This window comes from Plecotus auritus (genome assembly GCF_963455305.1).
Source record: "Plecotus auritus genome assembly, chromosome: 1".
Taxonomy (NCBI): Eukaryota; Metazoa; Chordata; class Mammalia; order Chiroptera; family Vespertilionidae; genus Plecotus; species Plecotus auritus.
In genome coordinates, this window is record NC_137770.1 from 30,563,579 (window position 1) to 30,581,064 (window position 17,486).

The 17,486-nt window shown below is 43.8% G+C and overlaps 1 protein-coding gene across 5 annotated transcripts in view; it reads left to right on the top strand.

Moving 5' to 3' along the window:
• DCAF5 (DDB1 and CUL4 associated factor 5) overlaps positions 1 to 17,486 on the top strand; it is a 113,050-nt gene that overhangs the window by 21,113 nt on the left and 74,451 nt on the right. For 4 of the 5 annotated variants that reach the window (XM_080657673.1, XM_080657670.1, XM_080657671.1 and 1 more), the window contains exon 2: positions 15,075 to 15,218. The exons of the other annotated variant lie outside the window; for it this stretch is intronic. In XM_080657673.1, the coding sequence (XP_080513799.1) occupies positions 15,107 to 15,218 (112 nt within the window). In that variant the 5' untranslated portion in view covers positions 15,075 to 15,106. The remainder of the gene's footprint in view (positions 1 to 15,074; positions 15,219 to 17,486) is intronic. 5 annotated transcript variants of the gene reach the window in all.

A 17,486-nucleotide genomic window follows, 5' to 3' on the forward strand; every position in this document is an offset into this window, starting at 1 on the left:
GTACACACAGTCCACAAAGGGGTGCACCAAGAGTGTCCACCTCAGGTTAACTGGGGAAGCAGACCCACTGGGCCATATTGGAAACCTAGCACAAATATCTACCTTACCAACTCAGGGAATCAGTGAAAATGCGGGGTCATAGAATCAGATCACAAACGAAAGAAATGGAGGAAAACAAACGACTGGATATAGAATTCAAAACCACGGTTATAAGACTTTTTAAGAATATCCTAGAAAAGGCCGATAAATATAACGAGACCCTCGAAGATATGAAAAAGGACCAACTAGAAATTAAACATACACTGACTGAAATAAAAAATATTATACAGAGACCCAAAAACAGAATAGAGGAACACAAGAATCAAGTTAAAGAATTGAAATACAAAGAAGCAAAAAACACTCAACTGAAAAAGCAAAAAGCAAAAAAAAAAATCCAAAAAGTTGAAGATAATGTAAGAAGACTCTGGGACAACTTCAAGCGTACCAACATCAGAATTATGGGGGTGCCAGAAGAAGAGAGAGAGCAAGATACTGAAAACCTATTTGAAGAAATAATGACCGAAAACTTCCCCCACCTGGTGAAAGAAATAGACTTACAAGTCCAGGAAGCCCACAGAACCCCAAACAAAAGGAATCCAAAGAGGACCACATCAAGACACATCATAATTAAAATGCCAAGAGCAAAAGACAAAGAGAGAATATTAAAAGCAGCAAGAGAAAAACAGTTAATTACCTACAAGGGAGCACCCATACGACTGTCAGCTGACTTCTCTACAGAAACTATGCAGGCCAGACGGGAGTGGCAAGAAATTTTCAATGTGATGAATAGCAAGAACCTACAACCAAGATTACTCTACCCAGCAAAGCTATCATTCAGAATTGAAGGGCAGATAAAGAGCTTCACAGATAAGAAAAAGCTGAAGGAGTTCATCACCACCAAACCAGTATTATATGAAATGCTGAAAGGTATTCTTAAAGAAGAGGAAGAAGAAAAACGTAAAGAGAAAAATTATGAACAACAAATACATATCTATCAACAAGCGAACCAAAAAATCAAGTGAATTAAAAACCTGAGGAACAGAATAATCTGGTGAATATAATAGAATCAGGGGCATAGAAAGGGAGTGGACTGATAATTCTCAGGGGGAAAGGGGTATGGGGGGTTCATGAAGAGAATGGACAAAAATCATACACCTATGGATAAGGACAGTGGGGGGGAGGTAAGGGCAGAAGGTGGGGTGGGAAATGGGTGGAGGGGAGCTATGGGGGGAAAAAGGAGAATTAATTGTAATAATCTGAATAAAGATTTATTTACAAAAAATAAATAAAAATCAAGTGAATAAAAAATCTAATGAACAGAATAAACTGGTGAATATAATAGAATCGGGCATAGAAAGGGAGTGGACTGACAATTCTCAGGGGGAAAGGAGTGTGGGAGGTGGGGGAAGAGACTGGACAAAAATCGTACACCTATGGATGAGGACAGTGGGGGGGAGATAAGGGCAGAGGGTGGGGTGGGGACCGGTTGGAGGGGAGCTATGGGGGGAAAAAAGAGGAACAGTTGTAATAATCTGAACAATAAAGATTTATTAAATTAAAAAAAATTTAAAAATACAAATAGTAGTAATAGTTCTGGCCAGTGTGGCTCAGTTGGTTGAATGACCTCCCATGCACCTAGAGGTCACTGGTTGGATTTCTAGTCAGGGCACGTGCCTGGGTTGTTGGCTTGATCCCCAGTAGGGGACATACAGGAGGTGGCCAATCAATGATTTTCTCTCATCATTGATGTTTCTATCCCTCTGTCCCTCTCTCTGAAATAAAAACTGTTTTTTAAAGAGATCTATTTGTGTTTTTTTTAAGGTGGCTTTTACTAAAAGAATAGCAATAATAAATTTTATATTAACAATAACATTTTAATTAAATAACTTCTAAAATAAAAATATAGTGACTAGAGTAGCATTGTTATACTTTTCCAAATCTCTTTAATGTCATAATAAATGTTGTAAGACATTTATGTTTACTCTGTTGTGAAATAATGGTTTAGCTGATGTATATGAAGAAAATTTAGCCTTAAACAGATATGTAATTAGAAAAGGGGAAGAGTATTTGAATGCCTTATCAAATAATTGTGTATGTTCTTCTTTGGTACTCTATCAGAATTCAACAAGTGGAAGTTTCTTAAAGATTAGTTACAATGTATAATCTAAAACCATAGCAGAGAACTTTTCATAGTATGTGACATTAAAAATTATTAGTCTGTCTTTAAAGCCTTCCCCTCAGGTTGCTGGTTTCTTTTGAAAAATTGGAACGTCAGGCAACTTGGAGCCTGCATTCCTCTATGGCAGGGGTGAGGAACCATTGGCCTGTGGGCCATAGAAGGCCCCCAAAAATCATTTGGTCTGGCCCTGCCAAGGCATTAAGGGTGAGTTAATTAAGTGTTTGATCGAATATAGCAGGTTAACTTTTTTTAGTATATTTTTATTGATTTCAGAGAGGAAGGGAGAGGGAGAGAGAGATGGAAACATCAATGATGAGAGAGAATTATTGATTGGCTGCCTCCTAGCAGGCTAATTTTTAAGTTGATAATTTTGTATGGTCTGCAAATCTATACTAATAAAAGGGTAACATACTAATTAGGGTGGACATCTTCCAGATGACCTTCCAGACGTCCTTCCGGACAAAGCCGCAGCGGCTATGAAGGGCCAAGGCTCAGGCAGGTGTGGGCAGCTGCTAAGGGCTGAGGCGCGGCTGCTGTGAAGGGCCCAGGCTCAGGCCGGCAGTGGCAGCAGCAGTGGGGTAATGGGGGTAGTGCCTTCCCCTGATCCTCCAGGTTGCCTCCCGCAGAGAGAGGCGGGACTGTGGCTTAGGCCGGGACTGAGGCAGAGGCAGTTAGGGTTGATCAGGCCGTCAGGGGGGCAAGTTAGGGGCAATCAGGCCGGCAGGAGGGCAAGTTAGGGGCTATCAGACTGGCAGGGGGGCAAGGTAGGGGTGATCAGGCCAGTAGTGGCGATCAGGCTGGCAGGGGGGCAAGTTAGGGGCGATCAGGCCAGCAGGCAGAGGCAGTTAGCCTAAACTGGTAGTCAGACCTCCCCTCCCACCCCCATGCATGAATTTCATGCACCGGGCCTCTAGTGATGTTATAAATATCCAAATGGCCCTTGGCAGAAAAACGGTTCCCCACCCCTGCTCTATGGCAATAATTGGCTGGAGACCAGTAGTGGCTTGTCCTTTAAAAAGGGTTGTGTAGCCCTGGCAAGCCTTGCTCAGTGGTTAGCTGGGAGCGTGTGTGGCAACCAATTGATTTGTCTCTCATCAATGTTTCTCTCTCTCCTGTGTCTCTCTCCCACTCCCTCCCTTCTTTCCACTCTCTCTGAAAAGCAATGGGAAAAATACCCTCAGATGAGGATTAACAAAAATAAAAAATAAAAATAAAAAGGGTTGTGTATTCTCAAGTATGCCATTCTATCTGGTAGCTTTGCTGCCTGGCCCCCACTGTATTTGAAAGGCTGAGTTGTATATTGTTAAAGAGCAATCTCTGGAGCCAGACGACCTAGTTCAGATCCCAGCTTGCACTCTTGTTGTGGTTTCACCTGGATAAAAAGGGTAGCAATACCTGCTTCATAGGGTTGGTAAAGGTTTAGAAGAGTCCTATGTGTTGTTTTATAACCTCATGCATTGGTCATTTAGAAGATAGTGGTTTGCTGAGTCATGCCGATTTTCCAAATCTTGACACGTTTCACTATACTAGTATATTTTAAGAAATCAGCCCTATCGGTGTGGCTCAGTGGTTGAGTGTCAACCCATGAACCAAGAGGTCATGGTTTCATTCCTGGTCAGGGTACATGCCTGGTTTTGGGTTCGATCTCCAATAGGGGGTGTGTAGGAGGCAGCCAATGGATGTTTCTCTTTCATCATTGATGTTTCTATCTCTCTTTCCCAACCCCTTCCTCTCTCTGAAATCAATAAAAACATTTCTTTCTTTTTTTAAGAAAAGAAACTATATTTGTTCCTATCACCACCAATCTCATCAGAAATGTTTTTAAGTATTGGGAGATGATAGCTATTGCTGTTGTGAATACAGGTTTTCTGAATTTTATCATTGGCTAACAAATACTACCAGTTGTTTTCCTTAAAGTGACAGGTTCATCTTGTTCGTTTTTGAGAAAATATCTGCCAAATACTCACGAATAACTATAGTTTGTCAGTTGTTTTAAGTAAAAATGGTATTTCATGAAAAAAGCAACCAGTTCAGCTCACAATGCAAACTATCACACACATGTTTTTCCACAAAATAACCATTGTTCTTCACTATTCAGTGGAAATGCTTTATGAGTACAATTCCCATTTCATCATAGAGTATTAAGAGGTGAACTCTGGTTGAAATGTGATAAAATTATTTTTACTGCTTCATCAAGGACCTAAGTAAAATTGACATTTGTTTTTTACTGCCAGCATACGGCAGTTAAGGAGACCCTGATGACTAGTACGGTTTGCTGTACTGCCTTCATTAGCGCTGAGACACAAGTAGTTTTACAAACCACCATTGCTTTTGCACCATCAATGCAATGTCAACACAGTGAAAAAGGCAAATAACATTTTAGTGTTATTATGAAAATAGTTTCAACTTTGCAGTTCTCCTGGAGTTCATGGAGCACTCTGAGAACAACTGTTCTAAAGCATGATATTATGGCAGCATTGTATCCTGTCCAGGGCCTATATCAGAATTTGACCAGATCTGATTCTATTTATTTTTTGCTTTCATCACAATTTTTGTAGCTAAGCTTTTGTGAAAATTTGTTTTTTCCCCCTTAGAATAAAATCTTAAAAATGGGATTCTGGGTCAAAGGATATGAATGTCCTTTTATATTTGTAAAATACATTTGATATATATTTGCCCTCCAAGGTGGTTGAACAAACTAATTTATACTTGTGCCAGTTCATGGTTATTGCTGAGCATCATTGAATCTTTGCCAATTCAATCAGCATGTGAAAAATGGTATCATTTTAAAAATTATTATTGCTTCAATTCTCATATAACCTTGATTATTAGTGAATCTGAATATTTTTATCTTAGTTTTAGCCATTTTTGTAGTCTTTCTTTAGGCTGATTACATCACAACAGATTAGATTGCAACTTTCTTACTATAGTCACACTCTCCTATTTGCATAGTTACCCTATTTGCATTTGGGTGTGTTATAAAATCCCAGCCTTAAATTTAGAGGCCTTCCCATAAGGAGCTGTAGTTGTAATAAAGGCTCCTGATAGCTTCTAAATTTCAGAAGTTTGAGCTCTACTTTTTTTTCACTTTTGTCACGTGTAAGGGGTATCACCTGTGGTGTTACTTAAAAAATTTTTTTTTTAGTTGACTTCTCTTAAAACAATGCTTGAAGTCCTGAGTGATGTGGTTCAGTGGTTGAGCATCAACCTATGAACAAGGAGGTCACAATTTGATTCCCAGTGGGGGGCATGCAGGAGGCAGCAGCCGATCAATAGTTCTCTCTCATCACTGATGTTTCTATCTCTTTCTTCTTCTCCTTTCCTCTCTGAAATCAATAAAAAAATATTTTAAAACACAGTGCTTGAAGGAAACTTATATAATATCTATGAAATCATGTTTTTGAAATTTTTTTATTAAAGAATAGTTGGCGAATATTATACAAGGATTCAGCAGTAGACTAGAGGATCCCAAGAATCAAATCAATGATTTGAAATACGAGGAAGCAAAAAAATACCCAACCAGAAGAACAAAAAGAAAAAAGAATCCAAAAATATGAAGATAGTGTAAGGAGCCTCTGGGACAACTTCAAGTGTACCAACATCCGAATTATGGGGGTGCCAGAAGAAGAGAGAGAGCAAGATATTGAAAATCTATTTAAAGAAATAATGACAGAAAACTTCCCCTACCTGCTGAAAGAAATAGACTTACAAGTCCAGGAAGCGCAGAGAACCCCAAACGAGGGATCCAAAGAGGACCACACCAAGACACATGATAATTAAATGCCAAGAGCAAAAAACAAAGAGAGAATATTAAAAGCAGCAAGAAAAAAAACAGTTAGTTACCTACAAGGGAGCACCCATGCTACTGTCAGGTGGTTTCTCAACAGAAACTATGCAGGCCAGAAGGGTTTGGCAAGAAATATTCAAAGTGATGAATAGCAAGAACCTACAACCGAGAATACTCTTTCCAGCAAAGCTATCATTTAGAATTGAAGGTCAGATAAAGAGATTCACAGATAAGAAAAAGCTAAAGGAGTTCATCACCACCAAACCAGTATTATATGAAATGCTAAAGGGTATTCTTTAAGAAGAGGAAGAAGAAGAAAAAGGTAAAGATAAAAAAAATTATGAACAACTAAGTGACAACAAATACATATCAACAAGTGAATCTAAAAATCGAATTAGTAAAAAGTCTGATGAACAGAATAAACTGTTGAATGAATAGAATCAGGGGCATGGAAATGGAACAGACTGACTATTCTCAGAGGGAAGGGGGTGTGGAGGGCATGGGAAGAGATTAGACAAAGAGCTTATATGCATATATGCATTACCTATGGACACAGACAATAAGGTGGTGAGGACCCGGGGTGGGGTGGGAATCGGGTGGAGGGGAGCTATGTGGGGAAAAAAGAGGGACATCTGTAATAATCTCAACAATAAAGATTAATTAAAAAAAAAAGGTATTAAGGAATATTGCTATCCATAAGAGTTAACCTCAATCATTTCACATCTGTCCTTCCATGTATAAATTTGGTATATTTTTGTTTTATTAAAATATACCATGCTATTCATACTCTTATGCTACCTAAAACAAGAGTATGAAAGATTAGGACAAAGTCATGGATGATACTTAAAGAGAAACTAGGATGTTTTTAGGGCTGTGTATTCCTCATATATACATACTAGGCTAAGTGCTTTTATATATGTACTAGAGGCCCTCTCCCAATCTGGGACCCCACCGGGGATGTTGAAGAGCCAGTTTCAGCCTGATCTCCGCAGGCCAGGCTGAGGGACCCCACTGGTGCACAAATCTGTGCACCGGGCCTCTAGTATTCATATAAGATCTTTGGTTAATCTCTTCCCGCCCTCCCCCTCCCCCTTCCCTCTGAGAGTCATCCATCTGTTCTATGTTTCCATGCCTGTTGTTTCCACTCCTATGTTGAGTGTCTGCCCCCTGGTGGTCAGTGTGCATCATAGCTACCAGCCAGTCGGCTGTTTGTAACTGTCACTTAGGCTTTTATATATATACTAGAGGCCTGTTGCACGAAGATTCGTGCAATAGGCCTTCCTTCACCTGGCTGCCGGCACCGGTTTTCCTCCGGCACCTGGGACCCAGGCCTTCGCTCTGGCCGCCGCCTTCCGCCTTCACTCCGGCCGGAGTCTGCAGGCTCCTCGCTGACTCTGGCCGGAGTCTGCAGTCTTCACTTCGCTCTGGCCAGAGCGCTGCTCCTGTAGCACCCTCTGCCCCCCACCCTCCCCCTCATAGCAAGCGTCCTGCCCTGCCCGGCCGCTCTGCACCTAGAGAGGCTGGGGGGGGGGCACTTCCATCTTTGTCCTGCTGATTTGCATATTGCCTCCTGATTGGCTTGTGGACATCACAGAGGTATGGTCAATTTACATATTTCTCTTTTATTAGCGTAGACTAGAGGCCTGGTGCACTAAATTCATGCACGGCGGGGGGGTCCCTCAGCCCAGCCTACCCCCTCTCACAGTCTGTGAGCCCTCAGGGGATGTCCTACTGATGGCTTAGCGGAGCGGGTCTAAGCTGCAGTCTGGCCTCCCTCTGCAGAAGGCAACCGGCTGATCAGGGGAAGGCGCCACCCCCATCACCCTGCTGTTGCTGCTACTGCCAGCTGCTACAGCCACCAAGGTGTTTTCATCAACACGGACTCCAGTCCCTTCACCACGAAAAAAATGACAACTTTGTTTAGGCATTTCCAAGATATCTCTTTCATAGGATATGACATTTTTTTTTTTTAATCCTCACCTGAGGATATTTTTCCATTGATTTTTAGAGAGCGTGGAAGAGAGAGGAAAAGACAGAGAGAAACATCAATGTGAGAGGGACACTTCAATTGGTTGCCTCCTGCATGAGCCCTGACCTGGGCCCCGGCCAGGAAGGAGCCTGCAACCAGGTACATGCCCTTGATCAGAATCAAACCCGGACCCTGTGGTCTGCAAGCTGAGGTTCTAGGGCAGGATATGACATTTCTTAGCCCCTCCAGCAGCGGACCTTCGTTTTTTCCTCTAGGAGTGAGGTGGAAAAACCCTAGATCACCTTCTTGGATTCTTATTATCCAAGTTACCAAGAACACTGTGAGTGGTGTACCAGGAGCTTAGCCAATGAGCAGTCAGAAAAGGTGTTTCCTCTGCAGCTCACACGCAGAGGTGGGACTGCTGGTGCGCCACAGCTGGAGCAGCCTCAGGCCCCCCTGCCTGTGTCCACTCTGGGGCTGGCTCAGGCCCCTCTGCCTGTATCCGCTCCAGCAGCCCCCGCTGTCTCTGTCTCCGCTCCAGGCCTCACCTGTGCATGCATCCTCCTCCTGACTGGTCGTGACTATTACAGCATCCCGGCTAATTTGCATATTATATATAGACTAGTGGCCTGGTGCATGAAATTCACGCACATTAAAAGGGAATTAATTAGAGGAAATATTTTAATATTGCTATTTGCCCTTTATAATAGAAGTGTCAGAGATGAAAGAAAATTAGTAAAATGTATATGAAAATCTTCCTCCTTTTAGAGTCAGGGGTGCGCCGCGGGACTCAGTCAAGTACCTGCCCACCCGCGCATGCCTCAAAATCGCATAAGACCCAGACCTGGCCGGCCCCACCCCCATCAAGCCCACCGGATGGGGGGGCGCAGCCTCAGGTCCCCTGGCCTGGCGCTGGGCTGGGGTGCAGCCTCAGGTCCCCCGGCTCATGCCGGGCAGGGGTTGCATCCTCAGGTCCCAGTGGCGCTGGGGTGGGGGACGTGGCCTGAGGTCCCCCGTCAAACCCTACCAGGCAGGGTGCGTGGCCTGAGGTCCCCTGGCCCAGCACCAAGGCAGGGAGCATAGCCTAAGATCCCCCAGCCCTGTGCCGGGGTGGGGGGCACGGCCTGAGGTCCCCCAGCGTGCGGTGAAGGGCGCAGCCTGAGGTCCCCCGTCAAGCCCCACCGGGCAGGGAGCATAACCTCAGGTCCCCCGCCCTGGCCCAGCGCCACGCAGCCTCAGGTTCCTGCTGATCGCTCGTTATGGGAACCCCGCCTCTGCTGTGGGCGCAGCCATCTGGTGTTACGGGAACCCCGCCTCTGCTGTGGGCACAGCCATCTTGTGACGGCATGAGGGTTAATTTGCATCTTATCTCTTTATTATATAGGACTAGGGATCCAGTGCACAAATTCGTACACCTTAAAAGGAGGCTGGTGGGCACAGGGGCGTGTCTCGACCAGTCCTCCATGCCCCCACGTGCCCCCTCTCACTGCAGCCCCCAGTCCCATGTCTGCTGGCAGCCCCGCTCCCGTCGCCGCCATTCCCACATGCTGATGGCGCTGGCCCTGCTCGCATGTGCTGACAGCACGGAACGATTGGGGCCGCTGCCAGCAGTGGGTGTGAGCAGGGCCGGCACTGTCAGCAGGTGTGAGCAGTGGCTGCTGCCCTGATTGCTCCTCAGGAGCAGGGGGAGGTGGAGAAACCCTCAGGGGCGATGGGGGCTGGCAGCTGCTGCTGGCACCCACTATTAGCACCGAGTGATTGGGACTGGAGATGGCAGCAGGTGCAAGCGGCCGCTCCAGTGCCAGCTGCGGGTGCAAGTGGAGCTGTGGCCGGCAGTGGGTGCGAGAGGCAGCTGCCAGCCCCAATTGCCCCTCAGGAACAGGGGTAGGTGGAGAAGCCCTGAGGGACGATCAGGGCTGGCAGCTGCTGCACCTGCTGACAGTGCCAGGTGATTGGGCCCAGTGTCAGGCGCCAGCAGCGTGTGCGAGCGGCAGCTTGGGCGCCAGCAGCGGGTACGAGCATCCGGCAGGACCGCAGCATGCTGGAGCAAAGAATTTTCAGTAATTACCAGAGGCTCATCCTGATGACAGTGACCAGAATCCCGCCTTGGTCTGGTGCCCTGCTCACCTGCTCCACCACCCTGCTGCGGCCGATACCCACCATGTTCCACATGCGCCCCCTGGTAGCACACGTCATAGCAACTGGTTGTTCGATTGTTCCACCATTCGGTCTTTGTGCATATTAGGCTTTTATATATATATAAGCAGATATATATTATCTCAATTCACCCAACAACCTGGGAGATAGTTGGTATTTATCACATCGATCGGCTGCCTCCTCCATGCCCCCCCACTGGGGATCGAGCCCTCAACCCAGGCATGTGCCCTGACCTGGAATTGAACTGGCAATCTTTTGGTGCATGGGGTGATGCCCAACCAACTGAGACACACCAGTCGAGGCTCTTTTAACTATTTTTAAGTGTACTGTTCAATGGCATTAAGTAATTCACATTGTTGTGCAACCATTACCACCATCTGTCTCCAGAACTTTTTCATCTTATAAAACGGAAACACTATACCCATTAAACAACTCCACATTGCCCCTCACCCCAGGCCCAGGAATCCAACATTCTTCTTAAAAAATAATAATTAAAAAAATTAAAAAGTAAATATATATGTATGTGTATATATATGTTTCAGAGAGGGAGAAAGGGATAGAAACATCAATGATGAGACAGAATCATTGATTGGCTGCCTCCTGCATGCCCCCCACTGGGGATCGAGGAGACAACCCGGGCATGTGACCTGACTGGGAATTGAACCGTGACCTCCTGGTTCATAAGTTGATGCTCAACCAACTGAGCCACACCAGCTGGGCCACCGTTCTACTTTATGTCATTATGAATTTGACTACTCTAGGTACCTCATATAAATGGAATCACAGTGCTTGTCCTTTTGTGTTTGGCTTATTTCACTGAACAATCATTGTAACCAGGCTTCTCTTGATGGACATTTAAATGTTTTGGGTTTGTTGCTCTTCAAATGGTGGTGTGCTGCTGGAGCATGTGATTCAGAGTGCTTTCTCAGTTCTGTCTTGTGCTTGGCTGACTCTGAGGAGGAAACCCGAAGCAAATTCTTTCCTTCTGTTCCTCAGCTTTTCTGAGCTGTAAAATAAGAATGTTAAATAATTTCTTTTGTTACAGTATGGTGTGAGGACGTGCATAGTTTCTGCTTATAGCTCATAAACTCTTTGGAAACAAGTATTCTTTAAATATAAAGGTTACCTACCCCTGGCCCCTCTGATTATTCCAGTTAAATTGGCTTCTGTTTCTATTGCTGTGGTCCCTTGTGTTATTCTCATCTACACATTTTTGAGTTTGCTACCAAGGCAGTTGTCTGTCAGATGAATATGCCTTGTCAGTTATGGGGTGTTTTGTTGTTGTTGTTGTTTTATAAGGCAGACAATCCAGAGTACTGGTTAAGAGGGGGAACTATGGAGTCTTAACTGCTTGCTTTTAAATCTTAGCTTAAGCACTTCACTTACTGTGTGACATTGGCAACTTAACTCTCTGGTACTTGGCTTTATAATCTAAAAAACTATGAGGGTAGAGCTATTATCCTCATTTTATATTTGATGAAACTCGGGCTTGGGGAGATTAGATTAGAAGCATGAGTAAATAAAAGAAATACACTGGCCTCTATCTGTTAATTTTGTACTTTTGATAGAGACTTGGGCAGAAATAAATAGTTCTCTAATTAGTATAAGATACACTAGAGGCCTGGTGCACGAAATTTGTGCACTGGGGTGGTGTCCCTCAGTCCAGCCTGCACCCTCTCCAATCTGGGACCCCTCGGGGGATGTCTGACTGCCGGTCTGGTTGCCCCCAACTGCCCTCCCCTGCTGGCCTGATCTCGCCCCCAACTGCCCTCCCCTGCTAGCCTGATCTTACCCCCAATTGCCCTCCCCTGCCAGCCTGATCTAGATCAGACCCTGCTTCTCTCTTTAGGCCCCTGCTGGCCTGATGGCCTCCAAATGCCCTCCCCTGCCGGCCTCTTCTCACCCCCAATGGCCCTCCCCTGCCAGCCTGATCTCACCCCCAACTGCTCTCCCATTCTGGCCTGATCGCCCCCAACTGCCCTCCTCTGCTGGCCTGATCTCGCCCCCAACTGCCCTCCCCTGCAGGCCTGATCTCACCCACAACTGCCCTCCTCTGCCAGCCAATTTGGTTCTGATTGGTCAGATTCTATGCCAGTCAGTGTCAAAAGCTTCACCTCCTAGGCAGCCATTGGCTCCTCACAGTTGACCCAGATTTGGTTCTGTTTGGTCAATTTCTATGCCAGTCATCGTCTCTGGGCCTATCAATGGGGCCTGATCAGAAAGGCGGGGCTGATTAGCAGCCCCGGTGGAGGCCTGGAGAGAAATGGAGGCATGGCTGTTGACCAGGCCCGGAGCTAAAGAGAGAGGCAAGTACTGATCAACAGCTGCCACAGAGGCTATAGATCAGACCCTGCTTCTCTCTTTAGGCCTCAGCCTGATTCGCAGCCCCCTCAGCAGTCAGTGCTGGGTCACAGTGCCTGCAACCATAGCAGTCAGTGCTGGGTCGCCATGGCAACCCAGTGCTGACTATAGGACTGACTTCAGGTTGGTCGAGCCTCCTGGTCGTTGGGGATGTGACGGACCCAGGGTTTTTATATATTAGGATAGTAGCAAAAGCAGTAATAGGTCTCTGACCTGTGGCCTTGGGGAAAACAATAAGAGACTATGTAGAACTAAAGTCCCCACAGGGTAAAACAAACTACTTTGTGTCATTTTTCATTAAAATAAAACAACAAAAACTGAAACCTTTGTTTTAATGATCTTAACTTGTAAGAGATACAGAATTTAGATAACCTTTACCCCAGGCCAGAGAACTCAGACTTGGAATAGGTATATTATAAACACAGAACACTGTGGACTATACTTAGGGAGCATCTGGTAGACAATGAAATACTTTCAAGGAGGAGACAGAACTTGATTTTGATCAACAATGGAAGGAAGAAGGGACTCAAGAAACAAAGGAACTAACTTTTTTTAGGGGAGGAAGAATGAGTATGCTTTGACCAATGTATCTTCTAGTATGTGTTTTAATTAGTATTAAAGGAAATATGTTTATGGCAAAAAGTCAAGTAGTACAGGAAGGTGTAAATGAAAACATAAAAGTTTCTCAACATTATATACCCAAAAGAATTGAAAGTAGGGAGTTAAACAGATATTTGTCTTAGCAAAGTCACTTTATCCTCTGTAGGTTTCTGTTTTTGGTCAAAAGGGGAAAAAGATGTGACCAACTTCTCAATTCACTAACAAAATTGTTCAGGAAATTAAAATAGTAATTGGGAAGGCGCTGCACATTATTTTATTTTATTTTTTAAAATATATTTTATTGATTTTTTACAGAGAGGAAGGGAGAGGGATAGAGAGTTAGAAACATCGATGAGAAAGAAACATTGATCAGCTGCCTTCTCTCCTGCACATCTACTGGGGATGTGCCCGCAACCAAGGTACATGCCCTTGACCGGAATCAAACCCGGGACCTTTCAGTCCGCAGGCCGACGCTCTATCCACTGAGCCAAACCGTGCTGCTAATTATTTTAAAATGCAGTAGAATAGAACAGAAGAAAGAGAATTAGGAAGGAATTTTCATCTGGAATTAATTCCCACATCTCAACCAAGGTCAGAGGCTTCTCAGTGCCTTCCTGGACCCTGCCATTCACCCTGATCTCTCTGTTCTCTGAAGTAAAAAATAAGTTTTAAAAAATTTAAATTCACTTTTAGCCCTGGCCGGTGTGGCTCCGGTTGGGCGTCATCCCATGGATCAAGAGGTTGTGGGTTCGAGCTCCTGTCAGAGCATATGCCTGGGTTGCAGCTGGATCCCCAATAGGAGAGCATAGGGCGAGCACCTTGCATGGGAGGCAACTGGTCAGTATTTCTCTTTCTCTCTCTCCCTTTTCTTCTCCCACTCCTTCGCTTCCTCTTCTCCCTCCATTGCTCCCTCCCTTCCTCTTTAAAATCAATGAAAACATTTCCTTAGGTGAAGATTAAAAAAAAAATTCACCATAGAAAAGAAAAAGATCTAGTGATTTAATGGCTGTGTGGTATGCCTCTGTGTGGAGTGGATGTGCTATAATTTGTGTCTGTTGTATTGAATGGAGGAGGGGAGGCAGAGGTATAGAGCTTCCTATGGTTTGCTGTCTGTGTTTGCTCCTATTGTAACCTAAAATTTTATTAGGAATATAATATAGGCTTGTAATAAAAAGTCAAACAGTCAGTGCCAAATATATAAAGTAAAAGTTAAAACCCTCTCTAATATGTCCTCTACCTCTTTTTTAATCTTATTCCCTGAAGTAGTAACCACTGTTAACAGTCTGTAGTTTATCCTTCCAGACATTTTTAATGTGTCTGCAAATATAAAGAATATATAGAACATATATATTCTTATTCTCTAGGAGCTTGCTCGCACAGTGTAATATTGCTCATCTCATTCAGACTATTGAGAGTTAGTTATGCAGAGGAAAGAGCTGGACTGAACTTCATGAGACCCGGGTTCTGTCTAGGTTCTGCTACTGTGGTAGGCAGTTCCTTACTTGTCATTTGTATGGTGTCCACAGTCAATGAGATCACATCAAAGAGAGTGCTTTGAAAACTAGGGTGCTACAAATATTTAAGGCCTTTTGTTACAAGCACTAGAAACGAACTAAAGTTCTGTTAGACTCCCTCCACCTCCCCCCAAAAAGATATTAGTGAAGGATTTTAGGTAGTAAATGAAGAACTATTTACGTTCTCTGGAAAGTCAGGAACGGGGTGAATTTGAGGGTTTTAGTATCTGTACTTATCTTTCCATTTCTGTATGTCCAAGATTTAATTCCTGGGGAAGCGTGAGTGGCTTAGGGGTGATGTCTATTGATGGTTAAGGGGGTAAAGTCCTGGGTTTATGTGCCCCATCAGAATCTCTCGGGGTTGAGGAGATGCAGTTTTGGAAAGAATGGGATTCAAGGCTGGCAAAACCAAGTGTCAGCCTTGAAATATCAGCTGTTTTAACCCTGAATTCTTACTCCCCTGTTAAGGAGGAGATGATCGCCGGGTTCTGCTATGGCACATGGAACAAGCTATCCACTCCAGAGTCAAGCCCATACAGCTTAAAGGAGAGCATCATTCTAACATTTTCTGCCTGGCTTTCAACAGTGGGAATACCAAAGTATTCTCTGGAGGTGAGAAGAAGGGAGATTTTCCACCTTGGGAAGTTTCACTGGGGCCGATACTTTACCTAAAGGAATACTAAAATTACTCCTTATTTTCCTTTATTGTTCTGTGGAATTCCTAGTTTTCCATAGCTTGTCTTCTCTGCATTACAGTAATTTAGACATGTGTATTAGAGTAATCCATCCACCCCTCCCTGCCTTTCTTCTTTTCTCCCTCCCTCCCTTCCTCCCTTCCTCCCTCCTTTCCTCCTTCCCACCTTCTCTCCCTCTCTTCTTTCCTTTCTTCCTTCCTCCCTCCATTCCGCCTTCTCTCCTTTCCTTCTGTTCTTTTGCTCTCCTTATTTCTCTCTTTTTTGGAGAAAACTTTTTACATTGCAATCTGCTACACAGAAACACACATACACGTATTTGAAATAGTACTTAACCTTACTATGTGTGGTGCACTCTAGTTTTTTATTTATTTATTTTGTTCTATTTCACTTTTAAAGATTTTAAAGTTTGTGACTCAAGTCAATCTTCTGACCCATGAATGGCTCCCATTTGAAAAACATTGTGCTAGGGTACAATTGGAGAACAATCCAACCTCTGGGTGAAGGTTTCCATCAACCATACTCCTTTCTGACCAGCACATTTCTAGCCCTGACCTCTCTTCTGCACTGCAGATTTCCCTATGTGTTCCAGAAGCAATTTAAATGCAATAGATCTAAAACCACAATTATTAGTTATCCTCTCCTGCACAAGTATTCCTCTTATTCCCTGCATTTCCTTTCTTAGTTATTATCCCCATTCACCTACTTATTTATGCTGCTAGTTTTCACTTTAAGGAACTGCTGCCCGGCCCATTTGGCTCAGTGGTTGAGCGTTGACCTATGAACCAGGAGGTCATGGTTCGATTCCCGGTCAGGGCACATGCCCAGATTGCCCGGGCTGTGGGCTCAATACACAATAAGGGGTATCCAGGAGGCAGCCAATTGATGATTTTCTCTCATCATTGATGTTTCTCTCTCTCTCTCCCTCTCCCTTCCTCTCTGAAATTAATAAAAATATATTTTTAAAAAGGAAAAAAAAGAAACTATTGACATTGAAGCATTTTCAACTTACAGAAATGACAATTTCACATAGTTCAGCTTAATAGAAACCTTGAAGCCATTCTCAAACATGCCTTTCTTTCATTTACACATTCAGTTAGTCAATGGCTAGATTTGAAAGTCTCTCATTCATTCTTTAGTTTCTGTTCTCTTCCTATACCCACTGCTCTGATTCCGGTTCTCATCTTTGGCCTGGACTATTGCAGTGTCCTCCTATCATTTCTGCTTCCCGTCTTTAACCCTTTTTCTAATTCTTTGCTTATACAAGTTTTCTTTCAAAAATAAAGGTTTTTTTTTCTTTTATTGAATTTATTGTGGTGACATTGGTTAATAAAATTATATAGGTTTCAGGTGTACAATAAACATCATCTGTATATTGTATTGTGTGTTCACTACCCCAAGTCAAGTCTTCATCACCATTTATCCCCTCCTATACCTTCTAGCTCCTCCACCCTCCTTTCCCTTTGGTAATCACTATACTGCTACCTGTGTCTATGAGTTTAACAATAAAGGTATAACCATGTGAATCTTTGACTCTATAGTGTTCGTAGGATAATATCTAAACCCTAGTTTTCTTCTCTGGCCTCATCTCCTTGCCCTTGCGTCTTGTACTCTAGCCCACTAAACCACTTACCATCTTAGGTGCCCTTGTGCCTTTTGCTCATGCTGTTCCTCCATGGGTCATGATTATTTGTCCAGTTCCCACCAGTTCCCCTAAGTCTACCATTAGTAAGAGTTTTGAATAATTTGAGTTTCTGTTCAAATGTCTCCTTCCCCATAAAAACATTCTTCCCTTCTGCCATGCACTTTCACCCTGCTCATGAAGGAAGTAATTGCTTCTTTATCTGTGTCCCCATTTGAAGCATATTGATACAAGATATCCTATCTTGTACACTGTTAATTATTTGTGCAGTTGGACTGTGAGTTCCTCAAGGCTGCGCAGAATCTTATTATTCTCATATCCCCAGCACCTTGGCAGTGCCTGTTGCCTGAAAGGCATTAATTGGTATGGGTTTGATTCACTTGATATGCACCCACAAGAGAGTTTATAGCCAGAGATTTAAGATGGTCAGAACCACTGCTAAAATGGGAAGTTTTTTACTTTCTGTCTTTTCATATTTAGGTTATTATTTTTTTGCTATATAATCTAATTGAAGGTAGCACTACACATAATCATGAATGTAGTGTT